The following is a 23569-nucleotide window of genomic DNA, read 5'->3' on the forward strand; positions in this document are numbered from 1 at the left end:
AGTTAAAACAGATCTCTGTTTAAGTTCCATCTCTTCGCTTTGCAAAAATACAAATCTGCATACAATCCGCAGTTATCTAAGGACAACTCCTACAAATCCCTCTATTTATATAATAACAATATATTCCATAATTTTCAGAATTATGCGATTTGGATTGCGGTCCCCACGGGCATTGCGTTGACAATGCTTGCGACTGTTTGCCCGGATGGTCCGGCGAATTGTGCAATCTAAAGCAATGCGATCCTCGATGCAACGAACATGGCCAATGTAAAAACGGGACCTGTTTGTGCGTGACTGGTTGGAATGGAAAACACTGCACCATGGAAGGTTGCCCGAATTCCTGCTCTGGACACGGACAGTGTAGAGTCGGCAACGATGGTCAATGGGAATGCAGGTGTTACGATGGCTGGGATGGCAAGGACTGCAATGTGCTTCTTGAACAGAACTGCAATGACGGAAGAGACAATGACAAAGGTACAAAACGAGGAGTAAATTATTATTTATAATTCGACAAATTAGATTATAAATGTTGTTATTTAGATCATTAGATATATATGTGAAGAAAATTAAATTGAAATTCTAGTTCAACACTACAATAATTAAACACTATCGCATATTTAAAAATATAAAATATATAATATATTAAATATATATAAAAAATTATTATTGGAATGATATGATAAAAATGCAGTGGATGTGATCCTCTAATTACTTTAAGTAGGGTGCTTTATTTTATCCATGAATGGTTCTAGAGATAGAAATATGTTTGAGCATGTTTGAAAGTATTCTATTGACACACCAAATCAAGAAACGTGTAATTGTTTCTTAGGAACTTGTTACTGTATTTTGAAAAGTAAATAGTAAAGTTAGTATTAGAACAGTGAAATTAACGAAGTTGTAAGATCTATGGACAAGGTTCTACCTTCGTGTTTTCGCGTTTCATTTTCATATTACTTCGAGCTCTAAATCATGGGTGTGGCTTATGCCAGCCATTTAGAGCCATTAGTCTCCGATATAAAGAACCCATTACTATACTCTATAACAAAAGAACGAACACAAGACGTTATACAAACGCATCTAATTTAACAAATGCGATGTGATATGTAGACTGTCGATTTCTATGCGTTTCTAGGAAATTCTAAAGTGATAATATGCAGAAAATGTGGATAATATGCAAAAATATGAAAAAGTACTTGTTACAATTTTAATGAATGAAACAAATGTTTATGCACATAGGTATATTTCCTTAGGTGTCGTAGATTATATCTTAATAGAAACATGAAATTGCATCAAAATTTGCTGTCTAGTGACACGACTATACGTCGAATGCGCCTAGCACCGATCATCTTTTCTAATTGCACGATAACGTACATACTTTCCAGACGGTCTCATCGATTGCGCGGATCCGGAATGTTGCTCGAATCATATATGTCGTAGCAGCCAACTTTGCGTGTCAGCACCGAAGCCGATCGATATACTTCTGCGAAAGCAGCCGCCGGCCATCACCGCTTCCTTCTTCGAGAGGATGAAATTTTTAATCGACGAAGGCAGTCTTCAAAATTACGCGCGTCAAGAAACCTTCAACGAGAGGTGAGTTTGTTCAGCACGATCACGTATTACGATTCTCCTTCGTCCAACGCGTCTCGTTACTTTAGAGAATCATTCTAACTGCAATAATAGGAATAATAACAGAATTATTATATAATAACACACACGCGTTATATTATTATTGTATATACTCGTGAGAAACGAATATATTCGTCGTACATTATAATACTTGAACGTGTCCGTCCCGTTGGTCCGTCCCAACTTTGATGTTACGTGCAATTCCTTTCTTTTTTTCTTACGTGTGTTCGATTAGACACTTGGAACAAATACAGTGAAACTCGGTAGCCACGACATATTATATATATATGATACGTAATGTCTTTTACTAATGACGTATACGTCTGAGAAGAACGCGCGTGTCTTGCGAGACGGCTAGAGTTTATCGAGGATTTAAGGAGATTCAGATGACTGACTACTGCTACTGACGCACATGCTGCGTCGTTTCGATTATCTGACAATAATACGAAGACTACAGGGAAAGAATGTAACAAGTCACATTTCCTACTTTTTACACAGAAACTTTACGATTCAGCGCATTGTGAATAAATCCTATTACCAAAATTGTCTATATATTTGGTTGTAAAGTTAAACAAGAGTTTTCTCATCCTCTTACAGATTTTCAAAATAATGCTCGTTATTGTATTACAATGTTGAAGAGATTAAAATATTGCTTGTCCGTTACCTTCTTCAAGCCATTAGTTATTTCTAAAAGACTTGCATCTCTGGATCTGACAGGTTGTTTTCATTTTCAATTACGTCATATAAAAATTCTTCCGTTTGATCATAAAGCGAAGTTAAAAGCAGGAAATCAATAAAAATATACTTATCATATTTTTCCCCTGTGACCTTCGTATCATTCTTCGTGTTTTATATGTTTATTCTGTATGTTTTAATAAAATATTCAGAAAACAAATGTGTTAAAAAGATATTAATTATTATTTAAAAGAAAAATATTTCTAACAAGAGAAGTATCTAACGTTCAATGTAAGGCAATGAATGTGTTAATTATAAAAAGTAACCTTTAGCTGTCTCGATCTATGACAAGACACATGCATCCTCTTCTACCTATCTTTATCTATCTATATATATATTTTTTCGTTATACAAAAACACGAAGACGTATACATAGATATGATATATTCTCTGCGTTGTTGTGACCCGTGTGAAATCACATCCCAAAAGTTTTATACATATGTTTGTACGTACGTGTGCGCGAGCGTGTGCCCTGCACTGAACCCCCAGTTCTCTTCACTCTACACTCTCATTCTATACTTTCTTCTTCGACTATATTCGCTACTCTCTTAATCATTCAATATGAAATCGATCGATGATACAACGAACGATCGACGGTCTTCTCCATATACACTGTTCTTTCTTTCTTTCTTTCTATTTCTATTTCACGTGTCCGTCCGAGTGGAGCTTGCGTGAATGTGTGACACCATCTACGAGCCTCGAGCTTTATGCCTATGATCATTTATTAAAAGAGTAATTAAAAATCTATAGTAGTTCATGAAAGTATTTCAATATTTACCATGGAAATCTTTTTATGTGTGTATTGTGTGTGTTATGTAAAACATTTTGATAGTTTAACACAGACAGAATTGACGGACATTTATTATACAGTGTTTATATAGCATATATAGTAAAATTATAATTGTTACCTAATGCCTAAAAATATTACATAAAATTAAGACAAAGAAATTAGTAAATGTTCTTTATGTTTCGGATAACACACATAACGTATTCATAAAAGGTATCTACAAGTGTTCGAATACTTTTGTGAATCATTATATTTAGAACCGTGTTTTCCCAACCGCATTTCTGGAACTGATTCCTAAAGACTTCTGCCTAACTTTCTTTCGAAGATATTTTGAAATATTTCGGGACATTTCGAAAACTCTTCTCACGTGGTCTCTCTATATACAAGATCTCTATTTCATCCCCTATTACCCTAACTTACCCTTACTAAGATCCTCGAATTTTTATTTTATTGAACAAAAAACTTTCAATGTTTGAAGATATTTGACATAAAATTGAAACGCAAAGCCACCTTCTTTCTATCCTGGATTAACCCCGCTGCGTTCCTCTTATTCCTATACTACTATCCTTTTAATTCTTATATTTTAATTTTTATTTTCATCTCAAGAAACGAAATTGCTTTAATAAAAGAAATTTATCGAATAATAAAATTTATTTTTTTGGTGTATACTTAAACTTTAGAAACATAGATTTGGGTTAAAAATAATCTAAAAAAACTCAGTAGGATTAATCAAATTGTTTCTCTACTCATATATTTCCTTCCTTCTCTCTATTTTCTATTCTCTTCTCCATCTTCTATTTCTTCTTCTTCTCTATCTCTCCGTCTAGTTTCGCCTTTAATCACATCATTTTAACTCGGCTCTGTTTTATCCGTGCTGCCCGGTCAGTATGTTCTGGAATCACTTCAACACAAGGTAAGAAAGCTACTATGACCAAGGAACAAAAAAGATACAAAAGAAAAGAAAGTAAATCAAAAGAAAAATGATATGAAAGTACCGGTTGCGAGTTCGTTTTGTAGAGTATAAGCGGTTGAATAGCTGCTGATGCTGTTTGACGACGTTTTGCATTATTATCATGTGTAACACATAATATAACAATTCCTGCATCCGAAAAACGAGGTTGATACGCGCGCGTTCAATTCAGTTTCGAGGACGAGTCTATTCACGACTTGTCGACATTTGCAAAGGTCATGAAAATTGTCGACAAAACTGAAAAAGAATCTTCCTCGAACATTGTGACGCTGCGTACGACTGAATTAAAAAAAAAAAATAAAGAGATATATGAAAGCTCACAACCACCAAACCCCATTCGTCTCCTTCTCATCAATGTTCGAATCTCTTTCTCGTTGCATGGTTTGGTTACCTTATTATTCCTACGTTGTCTTTCGTGCCTTTTAAGTTGAGCTTCTGACTTTGTGTTATTCGTGTATATGTGTATGTATATATATGTATTCATAGCATTTCGACCGATGCTTCTTCAGTGCCAACGAGGCATCCATAAGGAGTGATATATCTCATATCAATGGTTTGCTCAGGTTTGACGCAAAAGAATGAAAGTTTTATCTGGGAGTTTTATCTTGAGATCTTTCGTGAGAATTTTTAACGTACGAGAGGAAAAAGAGCAGCACTGATCACTCGATAAAAAGTTTGTAAATTCTCAAGCACAGGTTAAATCCAAATGATGAATATTCACAAGAAATTAATTAATACTCTTCGACCAAATAAATTATTCACCTCTTTAGCACTGAAAAGCAGCGTTGACGAGACTGAGGTCGCGTTGACTGAATTTTCGACTTTATATTTCCAAGACATGTACAATGTACACGCACGAAGTACCAATATATTTAAACGAAGAAGTACTGCCACCTAAAACAACCAAGAACTTCGATCTTTGTAGATTTCATGAATTCTTGATTAGTACTAATAATTTTTTCCTTCATAAATATTAACTTATGAACATTTTGCAAATGACAGTACATTTTCGTTAGAAAAGTTCTAAATTAATAAACACTGCAAGACAAAGTACGAACTTCCAAAAGTAATACTGTGGTAGATTGAAATTAGATTAGAGATAACAGTTGCTTTGTTGTTAGCGTGCCACGGAGCACAGTGGAAAAAAGTAATCACCTTAGTTTGACACGATCGAGCAGAGACAGCTATTGGATCGTTAACATTGTTGTTTCCTGACAGTCGATCGGCTGTTGTCCGTGGCCGCGTTGTCACGCATCTTGGCACCGGTCTGATGGGAGTGCGAGTCAGTACCAGCACACCCCTGGAAGGCTTCACCTTGACGAGAGACGACGGCTGGTTCGATCTCCTGGTGAACGGCGGTGGCGCGGTCACTTTACAATTTGGAAGATCGCCATTCAAACCGCAGAGCCACATTGTTTTTGTACCATGGAACGAGGTAATGCTACATTAAATATGTGATTGATAATTGCAAATTGTCACTGTATAAGTCGAATAAAGATTATCGAGAAGAATATGATAAGCAGGTAGATTGCGGATTTTTAAGCATTTGTGGGAAATTCAAAATCAGAAAATATGAAAGTTTTTATTTTTGATGTAATTTAAATGTTCAAATATTAATATAGAACGTATAAATATTAACAAAATAATATTTATAGTAAATAGTATAAAGTACAACATATGAAATGTAGTGTCATGTTTAAACTAACTTCAGCACAAAATGTCCTATGTTTACACAATAATCGATAAACAAACACATTTTTAATACATGAAATCTTATCTGTTCTAAAGGTGGTAATAATCGATAAGATAGTCATGAGCACCGCAGAAGAAAAGCAAACAAGCCACATTCCATACGCTTGTGCAGCGCACGATTACGACCTGATGAAACCGGTGGTCCTGGCAACGTGGAAGCACGGTTTCCAGGGAGCGTGCCCTGACAAAAGTGCTATTCTGGCCGAGTCCCAAGTTATACAAGAAAGCCTGCAAATACCTGGCACGGGTCTCAATCTCGTTTACCATAGCTCCAGAGCAGCCGGCTATCTCTCCACCATACAGCTGCAGTTGACCCCAGAAGTCATACCTCCAACCCTTAATCTAATTCATCTGAGAATCACAATCGAAGGAATTCTGTTCGAGAAAACCTTCGAAGCAGATCCAGTGATAAAATTCACATATGCTTGGAATCGACTGAACGTGTATAGACAACGCGTTTATGGTGTCACCACTGCTATGGTGAAAGTTGGATACGAGTATAATGATTGCAAAGATATTATTTGGGATGTTCAAACGACGAAACTGAGTGGCCATGACATGTCTATTTCTGAAGTTGGAGGCTGGAATTTGGATATCCATCATAGATACAATTTCCACGAGGGGATTCTTCAGAAAGGAGATGGCTCGAATATTTATTTGAAACAAAAGCCTAGAGTGATTTTGACCACTATGGGCGATGGACATCAAAGGTCTCTGGATTGCTATGACTGCGATAGACAAGCAGAAGCTTCTAACCAGAGGCTTCTTGCACCCGTTGCTCTTGCAACTGCTTCTGATGGATCTATCTTTGTTGGGGACTTCAATCTTGTCAGAAAGATTCTTGTCGATGGCACTGTTAGAACTGTTGTTCGGCTCAAGTAAGTTTTCTACTGAATTTTGATGTATCTTTTCGTGAAATTTCAAGTTACGACGTGTGCCCTCACTCATGAATCTTGCCTTGAAATTGGAAAGAACTAGATAATTGTCAAGAAATACGAAGAGATATCGTTTAATTTCGCATTATTCTATTCGCATCTTATCACTCTTATTAATTGAAATACGCGTAAACTACTTTTGATAAAACAAAATATGTCTTAAAATAGTTTTATAATCGAATTGAAAACAGTCTGTGTACAACAATATCTATAAGATTAAAATAATCAGAACTTTTTACGCAATCTCATCGCTTTTGTGTTCTTTTTTACAGTGCAACAAGGGTATCCTACCGTTATCACATAGCCCTCAGCCCTCTAGACGGCTCCCTCTACATTTCTGACCCAGAATCACACCAAATCATTCGTGTGCGCGACACCAACGATTACTCTGAGCCCGATCACAACTGGGAAACAGTCGTCGGCTCTGGAGAACGTTGTCTTCCTGGCGACGAAGCTCATTGTGGCGACGGTGCTCTTGCCAGAGACGCTAAACTTGCCTATCCCAAAGGAGTAGCAGTCTCTGCAGACAACGTGCTCTATTTCGCCGATGGAACTAACATCAGAATGGTCGACAGAGACGGTATAATCACCACAGTAATTGGAAATCACATGCACAAGTCACACTGGAAGCCAATTCCTTGTGAGGGTACTTTAAACGTGGAAGAAGTTCATCTTCGTTGGCCTACAGAATTAGCAATCAATCCTCTGGACAACTCGTTACACATGATAGATGATCATATGGTGCTTCAATTGGCTCCTGATGGTCGTGTCAAGGTCGTTGCTGGACGTCCTCTTCACTGTGCTTCTCCATCTTCATCGTTTGACACTGAACTAGCTACACATGCTACCTTGGTGATGCCTCAGAGCATTGCATTTGGCCCTTCAGGAAATCTATATATAGCAGAAAGTGATTCTCAAAGGATTAATCGTGTGAGAGTGATTGGTACAGATGGTAAAATTTCACCATATGCTGGAGCGGAGTCCAAGTGTAATTGTTTGGAACGTGGTTGTGATTGTTTCGACGCTGACCATTATCTTGCTTCCACTTCGAAGTTTAATACGATATCTGCAGTTGCCGTTTCTCCTGATGGAGTGGTTCATATTGGTGATCAAGCGAATTACAGGATTCGATCCGTGATGGCCAGCATTCCTGATGCTAGTGGCGCTAGAGAGTATGAGATTTATTCTCCAGACACTCAAGAAATCTATGTATTCAATAGATTTGGTCAACATGTTGCTACCAAGAACATACTCACTGGAGAGATTGTTTATCAGTTTACTTACAATGTAAATACTAGCAATGGAAAGCTGAGCACTGTCACAGATGCAGCTGGGAATAAAGTATTCTTGTTAAGAGACTACAGTAGCCAGGTGAACTCCATTGAGAACACTAAGGGACAGAAGTGCAGGCTGAGGATGTCTAGAATGAAGATGTTGCACGAATTGAGCACTCCAGACAATTATAATGTAACCTTCGATTACCATGGACCCACTGGTTTATTGAAAACCAAATTAGACAGCACAGGAAGGAGTTATGTGTACAATTATGATGAATTTGGCAGGCTCACCTCTGCAGTCACTCCAACAGGCAAAGTGATCAGTCTGACTTTTGATCTAAGTTTGAAAGGAGCAGTTGTGAAGGTTGGACAGAATAATAGAAAACCAATCTCAATGCTCATCAAAGGATCGTCTGTGGTTACGAAGGTTGGAGAGGCTGAGCAGAGAACAACAGTTCTTTCTGATGGTTCAGTGGGTCAGGTCACACCATGGGCTCATACTGTCAGTACAGATACCTTACCATACTCAGTATTGGCGGAAATAGAACCATTGTTAGGTGAAAGCTACCCAGTTCCTGCTAAGCAGAGAACAGAGATCGCTGGGGATTTAGCAAACAGATTCGAATGGCGATACTTTCTCAGAAAGTTTCAGGGGAATAAATATAGAAGCGAATCGAAGACTGTGGCACAAGTTGGTAGAAAGCTTCGCATCAACGGGGACATTTTATTGTCTCTTGAATATGATAGAGAAACTAACAGCGTGGCAGTGTTCATGGATGATGATGCGGAGCTTTTAAATGTCACCTATGACAGAACAGCAAGACCAGTTAAATGGGGACCCAGAAATGGAATCTTCTCCGGTGTAGAGCTTGAATATGATCGTTTTAGTAGATTGACAAGCTGGACCTGGGGAGATATCAGTGAAACCTATGGCTTTGATAGAGCTGGAAGATTATACGAAATTAAATATAGTGATGGAACATCCATGGTGTATGCATTTAAGGACATGTTCAGTAGTCTTCCACTGAAAGTAACTACACCAAGAGGAAGTGATTATTTGTTACAATATGATGAAGCTGGAGCACTGCAGTCGTTAACCACTCCTAGAGGACATATTCATGCGTTCTCACTACAGACTTCTCTTGGGTTCTATAAATATCAGTACTACTCGCCGATGAACAGACATCCGTACGAGATTTTGTATAATGACGATGGACAGATCTTGGCGAAAGTGTACCCGCATCAGAGTGGCAAGGTTGCTTACGTTTATGATCATACTGGGAAGCTGGAAACTACTCTTGCTGGTAAGTGATACCCATTATGATCATAATTACTTATAGTCTTAAATACTAATACACAAAAAAATAACGATTATAAATATTGTTTATTGCAATTCATCGATGTTAGTTAACTATTCAGTGTAAAAGAAGAAAATTTCTTTCAATGATTTTTTTTCAACAACACGTACTTTTAATAGATTTAATGTTTAGTGGAATCATATATACTATATCACTAATACTTTTAATCTGTAAGAACTTACTACACTATATGCACCCACAAAACTCATCATCTATCTTCGTTAATGTTCCCTAAATTTATTAAATCTCAAATATCCCCATACAGGACTGTCTTCGATCCACTACACGTATCAAGAAACCACGAGCCTCGTCCATAGCATCGACATTAACGAACCCAATTTCGAGATGCGTATAGAGTACAAATATCACGCAGGAATCGTTAAAGATGAAAAGATCAAATTCGGTAGCAAAAGTGGCTTGGACAACGCACGCTATCGTTATCAATACGATGGCAATGCCAGGATATCCGGTATCGAAGTTGACATCAACGGCAAACAACTTCCACAATTACGTCTGAAATACAACCAAAACCTGGGAATATTGGAAGGCGTAGGAGATCTCAGAATATATAGAAATCTCTTTAACAGATCTGTAATGCAAGATAGTAGCAAACAATTCTTCACCGTCACTGATTATGATGAGCATGGTCGAGTTAAAACAGTTTTGATGAACATTAGATCATTGGATGTATTTAGAATGGAACTCGAATATGATAACCGAAATCGTATAAAGATGAGAAAATTGTCTATTGGAAAAGATGCCATGGAGAAGAAAGAATGGACAAAGATGGAGAAGATAACTTATAATGCTGACGGACATGTTTTAGAAGTTGCTGATACTGAGAATAATTGGCAATATGCTTATGATGAAAATGGTAATGTGATTGGAGTTACAGAACATAATGAGAAGATCGCATTAGGTTATGATAGTGGAGATCGGGTTGTTCAATACGGTGACGTCGAGTTTAACTCTTACGATGGACGAGGATTTGTTGTTATTCGAGGAGAGCACAAGTACAGGTTCGTATAAAATTATATTATATATCATTTTTTAACATGTTCTATATTCAAGAAGAAATTTAAGATAAAGCTGGGTTGAAACATTTCATTACTTAAAAACATTTTTGTGCAGGTTATTAACCATTGTTATTTTTAAAAGTGATGACTTCCATGTTATAGACAAATATTTGAATAATAATTTTTTTCTACCATTTATTTTATGTCGAGATAAAAAATTTGCTTTAGTAGCAAAAATATAGCACACAAGGATCACTATTATCGAAATTTGAATGTCTATTTATTTAGATCTAAATTATTCTTGACCTTTAATGATTATAAAATAATCTGCTGAAATTATAAAGCTAGAAAATTCTATATTTACGCGAATCATTCGTGTACAATTAATCGTTTGTAGTGTACTTTAACGGAAAGCTAGTTTTTTTATATCAAGACAAATTCAACCATGTGCAATAAAGGCTTCCAAAGTCAAAAAGAATGGGGTCAACGAAAATAGCTCTCTTTTATAACGTAATTCCTATTATATTTAGAGTCAATATTTTTATTTTTTTTAATTAAAACCACAACTACTCCTATACTTGACTATTATATATAGAATTGACTATATAAGCGAAGTATACATTTTATCATACTGACGTGACCAGTGTTATTACTATTTTTTAAATAATTTAGCTAATTCTTACCTGACTTTAACTTTGTTTTACACAGATACAATTCACGCGGTCAACTGATCCACGCTTCCGAGCACAAGAAGTTCCAGATCTGGTACTTCTACGACGACCGTGGCCGATTGGTCGCCTGGAACGACGACCGCGAGAACATCACGCAGTTCTTCTATGCGAATCCAAAGACGCCGGATTTGATCACGCACATCCATTTCCCGAAGTCCTCGAAAACCTTCCGATTCCTCTACGACTCCCGCAATTTCCTCATGACAGTGGAGACATCAGAGCAAAGATTCTACGTTGCAACAGATCAAAATGGCTCTCCTCTAGCTCTCTTTGATACCAATGGAAATCTGATAAAGGAAATGAGACGTACACCATTTGGAAAAATCATCAAGGACACCAATCCAGACTTTTACTTGCCCATAGACTTCCACGGTGGTCTCCTGGATCCAAACACTAAATTAGTTTACCTAAACAAGCGCTTGTACGATCCGACTGTTGGCCAGTGGATGACACCAGCGTGGGAGCAAATGGCCAACGAACTCACCACTCCAACCGACATTTTCATCTATCGTTTCCGTAATAATGATCCAATTAATTTCAAACAGAATGTGGAATACATGACTGATCTGGCTAGTTGGCTGAAACTATATGGCTACGATATTTCTGCAATGCTTGGTTCCGAATACATGAAACAAATGGTGTACCAACCTAGCGCAACCATCACATCACCTCAATTGACCCCAGACTTTGGTGTCATGTCTGGTTTACAGTGCATTGTGAATCGCGTACACGAAAAGTTCTCAGATCTAGGTTTCGTCCCTAAACCATTACTCAAGCTGGAACCGAAGACGAGGAATCTTCTTCCCAGAGTGGCTCATCGTCGCGCCGTCTTTGGAGAAGGTATCCTAGTTTCCCGTGTCGGTGGAAGATCACTTGTCAGTGTAGTAGACGGTGTGAACAGCGTAGTCCAGGACGTAGTGACATCCGTGTTCAACAACTCATATTTCTTACCTCTACACTTCAGTGTCCACGATCAAGACGTGTTCTATTTTGTGAAAGACAATGCACTGAAAATTCGTGATGACATGGAGGAACTTCGTCGTCTAGGTGGCATGTTCAACGTCTCAACCCATGAAACTACCGAACACGGTGCAGGTACCTGGAAAGAACTAAGATTACACAATCCAGACGCTGCTGTGGTGATCAAGTATGGAGCTGATCCTGAACAAGAGAGGCACAGAATATTAAAACACGCTCATAAACGAGCAGTGGAAAGAGCTTGGGAGATAGAGAAGCAATTGGTTATGGCTGGTTTCCAAGGAAGAGGCGACTGGTCTAAAGAAGAGAAAGATGAACTAATTAGCCGAGGCACGGTTAGTGGCTACGAAGGTGTGGACATTCATAGTGTGCATAGATATCCACAATTAGCTGACGATCCTGGTAATGTAGCGTTCACGAGAGATACCAAAAGGAAACGAAGAAAGAGTGGAAACAGGCGTAACAGAATCCACAGGCATGACTCGTGATTCGAGGATGTGACGCGGGATCGTAACGCTATTTGGGACTTAATTCACGCGCCCACGTGAATCGCGCCGCCGGACAAAAAACGAAAGAATACTGAAGAGAGACAAGACTAACGTTCGTTCCATCGAGCCGATTATTATAAGGCTCGTCGTATACGTGCCGTCTATCCTCTAATCCTCCCCGATCGTTCTCTCTGTTCTCTTCTCACCGCACTCGTGGATCAAAATAGCGGACAAGGAAGCGAAGAAACGCGTCCTCTCGATCAGTGGCGCTGCTGTCTTTATTTCGTGTGTAGCAAACCCCGCTCGGTGTGCCATAATAGCGTCGCTTGTGATTCAATCGTGTTCGTAATCGTTTCTTTTGTCGACAGCGCGATCGAAGATGTCCGTTCGAGTAAGTTTATTAACATACGTACACGCCAGAGGTGGAAATATCGTAATGTGGTGTTAAGATTCAGCTAGTCACTGAAAGAAAAGGAAAGAAGGGAAGCTTGTTACGTGGTGATTAGTTTGTAATCAAACGGGATGATACTTACTCTCGCGAGTATAAGTATAATTACGTGTTATAAGACTTTGAAGTTATGTGCATGAACTTAAGGTGCCGTCCGTGAAACGAAATTCAAGAATAGACGAAGCCGAAGAAAATAGAGGACGAGTGCGTGAAAGAGATAGGAGAGAAGTACTTTCATGCTCGTTCAGAGTGATCGATCGATCTGGAGCTTGGTGTATCGATGCAACAGGGTCTAATGAGACGTGCACGTCGGGGGCGTTTTCGTTCTCGTAGAAGGAATTATATTTATGCAAGACGACGATACTTTTTTCGCGACCTATAGATCAACATGCGAAGGAACGAAAGGGAAATGCAAAAGAAAAAATGAAAAAAAAGGAAAGAAAATAGATACGTCGACACAATAAATATACAGCAGATATTTTTAACATGACGCAAATGATGTGCTAGTGCGAGGCGTGCGATTGTACATATAGCTACTCGATTAATCGTAATGTGTAGATAATATATATATAATATATATATATATACATAAAGAAACCGGTAAACATAAGTGGAAACTGTCGATAATGCTTTTATATATGTATACATGTACACACACGTACACGTGTAATAAGCGTTCGTGTGTGTACCAAACACGCGACACACATACGAAATATATACATACAATATATACGAACAACACGCGAGACACCTACACCCATTATATGTAGGAGATGATACGTGAATTGATCGAGAAATGCGTTTTTCGAGAAGAGAAAAAGGAAAATGAATCGAGATTGGATTAACATAGACTCAGGTCTACGCGTATGTACTCTCGTTTGCCTATTGAGAAAGAATATCCACCTGGAAAAATCGAAAGAGAAAAAGAGATAAAAGATGCTGCGTTTAATCTGTTCGAAAATTGAAACGGCCGATTACATTATATGTATGTGGAAAACGAGAGTGGAAAAATAACGAAAAAACGTGTAAATAGATATGATAGGTATAAAGAAAAGTTTGCGTGTCGTACTAAAAGCTATACTAATCCGGCGTGGAATTCGTTACGTTGTATTTTATGCCTCGTGTCAGTACTTCGCGTGACGTGATGTAACGGGACGAGCAATAGACGAGCAAAGATGACGTGACGAGATACGTCAAGGTAATAATGTCCAGGTGGAATAATAATAATAGTAATAAAATAATAATATAATAACGATAATAATATAACGATAACGGTATAATAATAATAACGTAATAATGATAGTAATAACGGTATGATAATACTAATACTAATAATAGTAATAACTAATAAAGAAGGAAATAATATTAATACGATATAATATACTATTGTACGGAAATACCCCGCCTATCTTTCTACTAAAAATGAAAAATTATTTTTTGAATTGTGTCGTCAAAGATGTCCTATGTAACCGTGTGTCTGTGGGATCGTCCCGTGGAAATCAACCCTTGCGCCCCATCGAGATATATCGAAGAATCTCTTTGAAAAAAAAAAATGCAACACCTCCTCTCTATTTAATAAGGGTATAAACTGAATTCATCGGTGTTTATCGGTATTGGGTAAATTAAAGAAAAGAAAAAAAGTAAAAAAAGAAAACGAGTAGTAGAAGTCAAGTTCTGTGGTTTCTGAAACGAGGTGAAATCTAAAAGGGGGGAGAGCAAGAGAGAGATGGTGAAGAAAGGAAGAAACTGACATAGAAAGTAAAGAACGTCAAAGGAACGAGAGAAATAAAACGATAACGCGATATAATACGTACATGTAAAAGTAAACGTAAAAAATAGAGGAATAGCGAGCCAACGTGCGAGCCACGTCGCTCAACCACGTTGTGTTCCAGGTAGTTGTACCGTGGACTTAAAGCAAAATAAAAAAAACATACATAATCATAATTAACAAAGTAAACGTACACTAGACGAGTTAAACGAGGGATTTTAGTAAACGGTGTTAAGACTTGTGTGCTAGTGAACCTTTAAACAATAAATGAAAAAAAAATTGATAAAAAGCCGCTGTACATATCCGTTGTGTATAGCCAGTGTGTCGCAAAACCCACGCAAGTATAGTAGATTCGCGTCCACGTTGTAAGAACGGTGCATTTTTCTACGAAGTAACGGAAAGTGATGGTCAAACGACGCGCGTGTCCTTATTTTTTCTTTTTTTTTAAACTCTTTTTATTCTTTCTTTTTTTCTGAGTTAACGATCAATCGTCACGTTCAAAATTCGAACGACTCCAATAATGGCTCACTTTCGTCCGTTTCGTTTCGTTTCTCGACAGTTCCATTTCCGATTCGTTCATCGAATTGCCTCCATTTTAGCGCAACTGGATGGATCGTTATCGCGACTTTTCTTTTTATAGCAGATGAGACGAGGCCCGGGGTGACACGAGGCATATCAGTCTGTGATCCACCATTTTTCGATATTCCCCCATACACGAACTTTATATCGTAACTTAATACGGATTTTACATTCGTTCCTACCTTTCGAAGTTTTTTAGCGTTGGGCCATAATCAGCCTCGGGCTCGACTCTTGCCACATATTTATAATTAGGTTGGTGCATATGAAATATTGTTCTGAAGTTTGAATTTACCGCTGCAATATCATCCATTCAATTATGTCCTATCGTTAATTGTCAACCACGTTAATACGTCGAGTACTGATGACCACATGTTGGAGTCACGGCGGGGTTGCTTTCGAAGACACGTGACGCCACGTTAACGTCGCGTGAAAATATTTTTCGGTTCAATTACAATGGGAAGCCATGCATCTTCGACCCAGCACTCGTCGACTGTTAAAAAAGAAGAAATTTATTATAAATCACGTGCGTTCGATATTAAGAAATTTTAGAATAAAAACACGAAACTTAAACAAATTTAGAGAAAGTGTCAGATTTCTGGGAATTTTGCATTTGGGTAATGTCGAAGACATTTCTTCTCCCACCTAAGCAATCTTTTAATGCGTAAATTATTTTACTCCGTTCCGTTATGACTGTTCGAATTCTAAAACTGATAATTCTTACGAATTTAGAATGATCAGACAATATAAACATTGAAAAAGTATATTGAATGATATAGAAATTATTTTAATGAAATGCGCGATTAAAGTTTTCGATGTGCACCTACCTAATAAATCGGTTCCATTTTAGTAAAATTTCTACCTGATTTTTTATTTCTTTGCCATTTTCGACTCTCTCGAGAATATTATAGAACATTTAAAAGGGCGATGCTTGTCTGATTTGTCCGTTAACTCGCCGTTACCTGCCATCCGCAATGTAATAGTGTTCTAGATACTCAGCATGTAAGACACATGTGGTATGTGTGAGCTCTAAGATGACAAAGGAGCCGATAGATACCACGCCAGGGAAAAAAGAAACACTTTTCTATGTGTACTCGTCTATACGCGAAACGATACTTAGGGAGAAAAGATGAAGAAAAAAACAACGGGAATATGAAGGTCCTGTGTACTCGAGTTAACTTTACGCTTAGCGCATGGTCACCTTCGAGCGATACAGCACCGTGAGAATTCTGCTTTTGAAATGCAAATACATAGCATGACATAAAAAGATACCGATATCAACAACTGTATAGGTTGTCCACTAATATATGTGAAATATTTTAGGAATTAATTCAATATCTAAAAGCAGAGGTACCTTGCCATTTGAGATATAATTACTTTTGCAATATTTTCTGATATTTCCCAAATTTGTTGAAACTCAATTTCACATTGGAATATCTCGATATTTCCAATAGGTGTTCCATACGAAATGGATTAACATACGTACGAAATTCGCTATATATTATAAACAAAAATTTATATGAACTTTTCTCGCTACTTTTAGATACTGAATCAACTCTACAAATATTGAACACCTTTTATTGAACACGTCTAAAATGAAAGATACTCGAAGTTTAAAATCAGCTTTCCGATTTAATTAAATCAATCACATTTATTATTCGTAATCTATACATGTGTATGGAACAATAGAGCTCGCAGGATTCTTGCGGAGGCTCGATCCCGTGGTAAGTTGCGGAATTAATTATTGTTATGCTCGACACGAATCTTCGCCGTCGACGGGAGACCGTCCGCTGTGTTTGGAGGGCGAACCGCGATCGGCACGCGACTAAAAGAAAGCAATACTTCGTAACTATCGTGTATATCTTTAAAAGAAGAAAAAAGGATATCTAATGCGTCTGACGAAAGAAAGAGAGAGAGAGAGAGAGAGAGAGGGAGAGAAAGAGAGAGAGAGGGAGAGAGACAGAGTAAAAGAGCGTGCAAGAATGTGTGTCAGGTAAAAAAATGAGGAAAACGTTCACATGAACAAAGAATGAATGAGCAAAGAGTGAACCAGAGCTATTATAGTAAATTAATATATAACATATGAGTTGTGTTAAACTATAGCCGAAGAAGAAAATCGCGCGCGTTTTTTACTTTTCTTTCTTTACGTTCGAAGACGAACGAATTCTCGAAGAACCTCGCTGTGTAAGAGGAAACACATTTGTTCGTGATCGGTGTCTCGTTGTGTTTTTCCTGTTTTTCCAAGCGACACGTAAGAAACACGATCGATTTTTACGTGTCGCTGTGTCTTTTTGTACATATGCACATACTGAACTGCACGTCGTCGTCGATCGAAACTGCTCGATAACATATTTCTATTTTCATCTTTATTTTTGTTAATCTTCGTTTTGATTTCGTTGACATTGTCGATTACTGTGTGTGTGTTTCGTACGTACGACATATGTAGTATATGGTAATCGAAGTGGCGACGCTTTTTTCTATTGCTCATGAAAACAGAAGGATCGAGCGAATCGGACATACGCGACATCGATGTCGACGATTTATTTTATTTAGGGTATCCGCAAAGTATCGATATAACGATAGTTTCATACAGAATGAGCCACGCCATCATCCACGCGACAAAAGAAACAAAAAGACAAAAAAAGAAAACCAGTCACCTCGATAATTGCGCCCTTTATACTTTCGTATAGAGTACGGTTGATCTAAAAGCGATGTGAGAACAAAAAAGAGAAAAAGAAAAATTCGAACAATGATTCCTTCCTCATGATTCGTAATCGGCGAGCGCGGAACATGGATTGAGAAATAATTAGGAGGAAGGTTCCATGGGACGCTATTTTGCAGTTCGTCCGTTTTTCTCTCTGTAACTTTTTCGTTTTGTCCTTTCGTCTACGATTGTACATATATTAATTATTGCGATCATTATGTAAATATTCTTCGACAACACAAATGAAGAAGATGAATGAAAGAAAGAAAAAAAAAGAAAACACACACAACACACGCGCAGTCTGTCCGCGCGAGGTTTATTTTAAAGACTACATCATTATATAATGATTACCATGTAATGATATTTAATTGATAAGGTAACATATATTCTATACTCTTACACGCTAAGTACTCAATAAATATATCTATAAAATTTCCCCGTGTTTGTGATTGTCTGCCCTTTAACCCATCCCGAAGGTTCCCATCGTATTCGTGGCGTCTGAATCCAATCAAAAAATTCTTTCTCACACCTCTGTCGTCCATTTTGTTTTCTAGAAAAATTCGGCTCTGTTTTTATACGTACATACATATGTAAATGTTCTCTTCGCACCTCTTGTCTCTCACCTATCGTACAATTTCTTCCCCATGACAATAGCGAGAGGTTTTTAGATTTAAGTGTATAAATAAATATTTCTATATACATCATACATTATAAATGAAGAGTACAGAGGAAGGACATGATAAATTACATTTTCCATTTTTCATAGGAAAGCAGTTTTTAACTTTCATATATACGTTGTCAATCAATCCAATGTTACCAAAATTATCTTTCTATTTCATTTTTATATCCTCTACGTAATTTTCAATATATCCTCTGTTATAATGTTAAAACATCGAGGATATTAAAATATTCCTTGGTAATAATTTTTTAGTAAACTTTGACAAAATATTAGCTGCATTTTAAAAACCATCATCTTTGATCCTAACAGGACCAAAAATGTAATATGAAAATATTACCTTTTAGTCATAAAACGACATCAAAATAAGAAAGTCAACAAAAATGTATTTTATCAGGTTTTTCTCCTGTGATCTTCAAATGTATCATCCGGTGCTCTCGCTACAAGTCCGAAAATAGTACCTACGAATGCGTGATGTGATAAAAAGTTGTTTTTTGCTAAACGAGTAATGATGAGAGATTGATTAAAGACTTTTAGTAACATCATTGACAGAGTTCTCATTATTTATTTCTCTCTCTTTCGTACAAGCCCGTAAATTCGATTCTAAATGCGTATCCAACGAAATTCTTATCCTCCACTTTTACATCTCGTGTAACCTTTGCAACAATGAAGCCAAATTATAATAATATATAAGAAAAATACAGAAATTTTTTTCATTTACTCGATTTCTTGTGAGAAAATTAGAATACGTACGATGCATCCCGATGAGGAATTACAGTATTTTAACGTATATCGATCCCTAGTTTCGTCGTATTCACATTTCCGTCGTCTGTATCTCCCGGCAGTCTGGAAAAATTCGAAAACAAAAACAGGAGAAGAATTAAGAAAACCTTTTTAGCCAGATAACTGTTCTGTTCGATTAATCGCATGAAAGTAATTATAAATCGAGGAGAAATTGCAGATGGAATGGTAAAAGATCTAACGCTTTAATGGTTGAAAAAGTAAATTCTAATTGTTAACAGTTCCTACCGAGATCGACTGTTTTATAATCTTTATTGATGAGAAATAAATTTTACATGAATTTCGTATGCTTTTTGTACATCATTTATTACGGAACAACGTTTCTTTATGTTTCGAATCTTACAATTTGTATAATTTTCTCCAAAATATTTACAATAATCGCGCAATTATCTTATTTGTTTTATAAAAAGAAATCACGAAAAAAAGAAATGTGTACTTTTTAGACGGTGTGAAAATCGGATCGCCATCGAATCGAATCGTTAAGTTTCATTTTTTACAATATACGTATAATGTGTACAGTTTTTACTTTACAATGATACAATATTTTGTACAGTTTATATAAAATTTTGTATCATTCTGTGATGATGATACGCACCAACTTCTCGTAAAATTAAAATTTCTGTTGTAGTTGAGCAACCTGATTTATCATGGTAACAAGTTTGACAACCATAAAAAATTTTTGTTCCAAAGATTTATAAAAATTTCTATTTATAAGTATATAGTATGCACAAGTCGTAGTTATGAATCTATTAAAATTAAAAAATGATTTATTCCATTTACTCTATTTCACTACCTTTTCTTTTCTTTTATGCATGAAACAACCGACAACCAAATCACTTTATCAGTGGAAATAATAATTTAAAGGATAAAAAATGCACATATGTGAAATAATACTTATAGAAATATCATAAATAATTTAATTCTATTGCTAGCCACGATTTTCTTTTTGCTTTAAAAAATATTACATTGGATATTTTCTAATAACCTACTTCTCTGAATCCAGAATATATTAAGTAAAATTTCCTCTCTTTGGCATAACAAAGTTTATTTGAATATAATTACCAAAGCAATTTTCTTATGAAATATCTTAATATTTTCTAGTATACGAAACAACTTTATAAGCTTAAAATTTACAAAATAATGTTGTTACTATTAAAAGATTTCATTAATATGCAGAATATAATTAGTGTATATCTTTAGAAAGGATTATTTGAATTAGGTGTATGTACCGCATGAAACATAATTTGATTGTGTAAAATGATAACTTAGATTGACTACCTTGAATGAGGAAGTGGAATGATAAATGAAATTATAAGGTAAATTCCTATCATTCTCACATCAATTCAGAATATTTCTACACGTATTATACAATTAAATATTTCAAGATTATCCGAATTGAACTTCTTCCAAGGTAAAGGATCCGCACGCCATATCCAATTTTTCATACTGTATATTTCAATTCTAAAGTACAAAATGAGAGTAGGATTTTCTCTATTGTCAACATCTCTTTCTTATTATAGAAAATATTAGATTATTTGTTACGTTTCCGCTATATTAAAGTTAATTCGGATAACCATGGTTCATATGCATTTCACACTGCATATTTAAATTAAGATACATTATTTAGTAATTACCACACATTTGTTAAATGAGAATTTGAAAATGTTCATATACATTGCAAAAAAAGGATGTTCTATGGAAGAACTATTATTTAGTGCTACATAAATGGTGTGTAAATTTGTCAGTATAGAAGAGATAGCATTTTATAATGTTATATCATCTACAGTGGCAAACATCCTAACCATATAATATAAGTTATTTATAACGCTGCAACCTCAATGCAATATTGGTATCGAAATTGGATTAAAATTTTAATCTCAAGTTGGACTGGATTTATATCTTTCTAATAGAATTCGTTGTTACAAATAGCAAATATAATAGCAACTATTTGTAGAAAAATACAAACAGATACTTGTTTACAAGAATAAATCATTAGTTTTACAGAAACTTAATGGTTTTCAAAGTGCAATTTAATTATCCTATTACAATACTACTTACTCGAGGCCTAGGCCCCAATTGATACCTTGAGCGAGAAACAAAATTAATGGTTGCCACGCAACTAACCACCTGACCCAGTCTAGTAGTTGACCATACAAAACATGAGGTCGTTCCCATCTTTGCATATTATTAAGGCACATACATATATATGTATATATATGTATTCACAAAAATAAATTATAAAATATTAATTACATCAAAAGGATACGGATTGTAAAACATTTTCTTGAGATCAACTTTTTCTTTACAATATGGACATGTTTGTTTTTTTCCTACAATGCACCATCCTCTGATACAAAATTCGTGAAACACGTGTTCACAACTAAGTTTATATGTGTTTTCAATAACACCAGGTTCATTTTCTGACACTAAAAGTCTATTTCCACATACTGCACACACACCAGGTTCTAAAGTTCTTGTTGGCATATGGCCTGGTACATAATACTGCAAATTATTTAATATATTCCACCTTTTTATTTGACACATAGTCCACATCTGTATCCGATTACTGTGTACGTACCCCGATATGTGAAGCCATTTTATCTGCACATATTTCTGCAACATCTCTTCCTAATACTCCAAAATAAAGACCATAAAATAACAAAAGTAAACCACAATCTAGCCATATTTGTGGCTTAACCTCAAATACAAGATGTAAACCAAAAAATGTGGCTAACATTAAAACATAACTTATTATGCCCAATGTATAACTTAATTTATAAATAAAAAGAAACCATTTATACACCAATCTATAAAAAAAAGTTGAATGAATTACTAAGTTCACAGTAATACATAAATTATAATTAAAAAGACATACATACCTTGGTGTTGTACCTGCTATAGGTTTTTGAACAGCCTTCCTTACTATTAATCCTGTTATACAAGATGTTACTAACCAGATAAATATAAATCTCCACCAATGACTTTTTAAACTTAATCCAAATGGAATTATCCACATAGCAATTAAAGTAACAAACTGAAAAAATATATAAATGTATCAAACTAAAACTTATGTGATTTTAGGACATACAAACTTTCATTTACCTGATATGACTTATAGTGTAGTTTCCTCCATTCAACTAATATAATCTGTGCTACTAACAAAGTTAAAAATAAAATAAGCACCATTTCTAAATGCATTTCATCATGCCCTTTATGTTGTTCGTGCATTTTTACATGTTGCACCCTGAAACGTCAAGTTAAATTTATACATTCATAATATAGTTCCTTGAATATACAATATCAGTTAGATTATATAATAATGAGTATTGATATTTACATCCATTTCTCTTCTACTGTCATCTCATCTTCACTCTGTAAAATATACATATATTTAATTAGAAAATAGTATACATATAAAAAGCAAATGAAATACAATTCATTGTTTCTCAATAAAAATTATAAAAATCGAATAATAATGAAACTGAATATACAAATAATTGCAAAGACAGCATGATGTTCATTGATGCATAATAATTTATACCTTTTTTAACATAAATATTGTCCTTGGAGGTTATATTTGCGTAAGCATGACTTACGTGTTCATTCTTATTTTACATAATATCAATATACTTGTATTTAGGATGATACTGTACCTTATTTGGGATTACGTGTGAATGCATAGTTAAGGTTATATTATGCTATCACTTATAAAATAGATTTTAATTAACTGAAATAATACAGCAATAGCAAAGACTCTTTGGAGACATTGTAAAGTACTGTTCACAATGATGTAATTCTGACATGTTGATAAGCAGTAATGACGAACTTCATTTGATTTATATACATAAATAAAAATAGGTAAGAAAACAATAATTTGTTTCTTATAATATATTATCACTATATTGTCGAATGAAATATCTAAAACGTAAATAATTTATTTGGAC

At 35.7% G+C, this 23569-nt stretch overlaps 2 protein-coding genes across 9 annotated transcripts in view; one reads left to right on the forward strand and one right to left on the reverse strand.

The window, feature by feature from the left end:
- Nucleotides 1-18584, forward strand: part of Ten-m (teneurin transmembrane protein Ten-m) — a 256866-nt gene extending 238282 nt beyond the window's left edge. For all 5 annotated transcript variants that reach the window (XM_076618306.1, XM_076618307.1, XM_076618304.1 and 2 more), the window contains 7 exons: nt 139-474; nt 1383-1590; nt 5336-5552; nt 5906-6747; nt 7077-9385; nt 9705-10458; nt 11164-18584. In XM_076618306.1, coding sequence (XP_076474421.1) covers nt 139-474; nt 1383-1590; nt 5336-5552; nt 5906-6747; nt 7077-9385; nt 9705-10458; nt 11164-12652 — 6155 coding nt within the window. In that variant the 3' untranslated portion in view covers nt 12653-18584. The remainder of the gene's footprint in view (nt 1-138; nt 475-1382; nt 1591-5335; nt 5553-5905; nt 6748-7076; nt 9386-9704; nt 10459-11163) is intronic.
- On the reverse strand, nt 15296-23420 carry LOC117156902 (E3 ubiquitin ligase Rnf121). 4 transcript variants are annotated; one of them, XM_033334394.2, is made up of 9 exons: nt 23279-23420; nt 22963-22997; nt 22728-22869; nt 22505-22659; nt 22204-22432; nt 21892-22127; nt 21684-21800; nt 19578-19670; nt 15296-15937 (listed from the first exon to the last, which is right to left on the reverse strand). In XM_033334394.2, exons 1-8 carry the CDS (start codon nt 23303-23305, stop codon nt 19607-19609), a joined length of 1005 nt encoding a protein of 334 aa, XP_033190285.1. In that variant the 5' UTR covers nt 23306-23420; the 3' UTR covers nt 15296-15937; nt 19578-19606. The 4 variants fall into 4 exon arrangements, with proteins under 4 accessions (XP_033190285.1, XP_076474424.1, XP_033190283.1 ...); XM_076618309.1 differs by lacking the exon at nt 15296-15937 and adding an exon at nt 18429-18698; XM_033334392.2 differs by lacking the exon at nt 15296-15937 and adding an exon at nt 19367-19480.
- Nucleotides 23421-23569: the final 149 nt, after the last annotated feature.

Source organism: Bombus vancouverensis, chromosome 4 (assembly GCF_051014615.1).
Source record: "Bombus vancouverensis nearcticus chromosome 4, iyBomVanc1_principal, whole genome shotgun sequence".
NCBI lineage: Eukaryota > Metazoa > Arthropoda > Insecta > Hymenoptera > Apidae > Bombus > Bombus vancouverensis.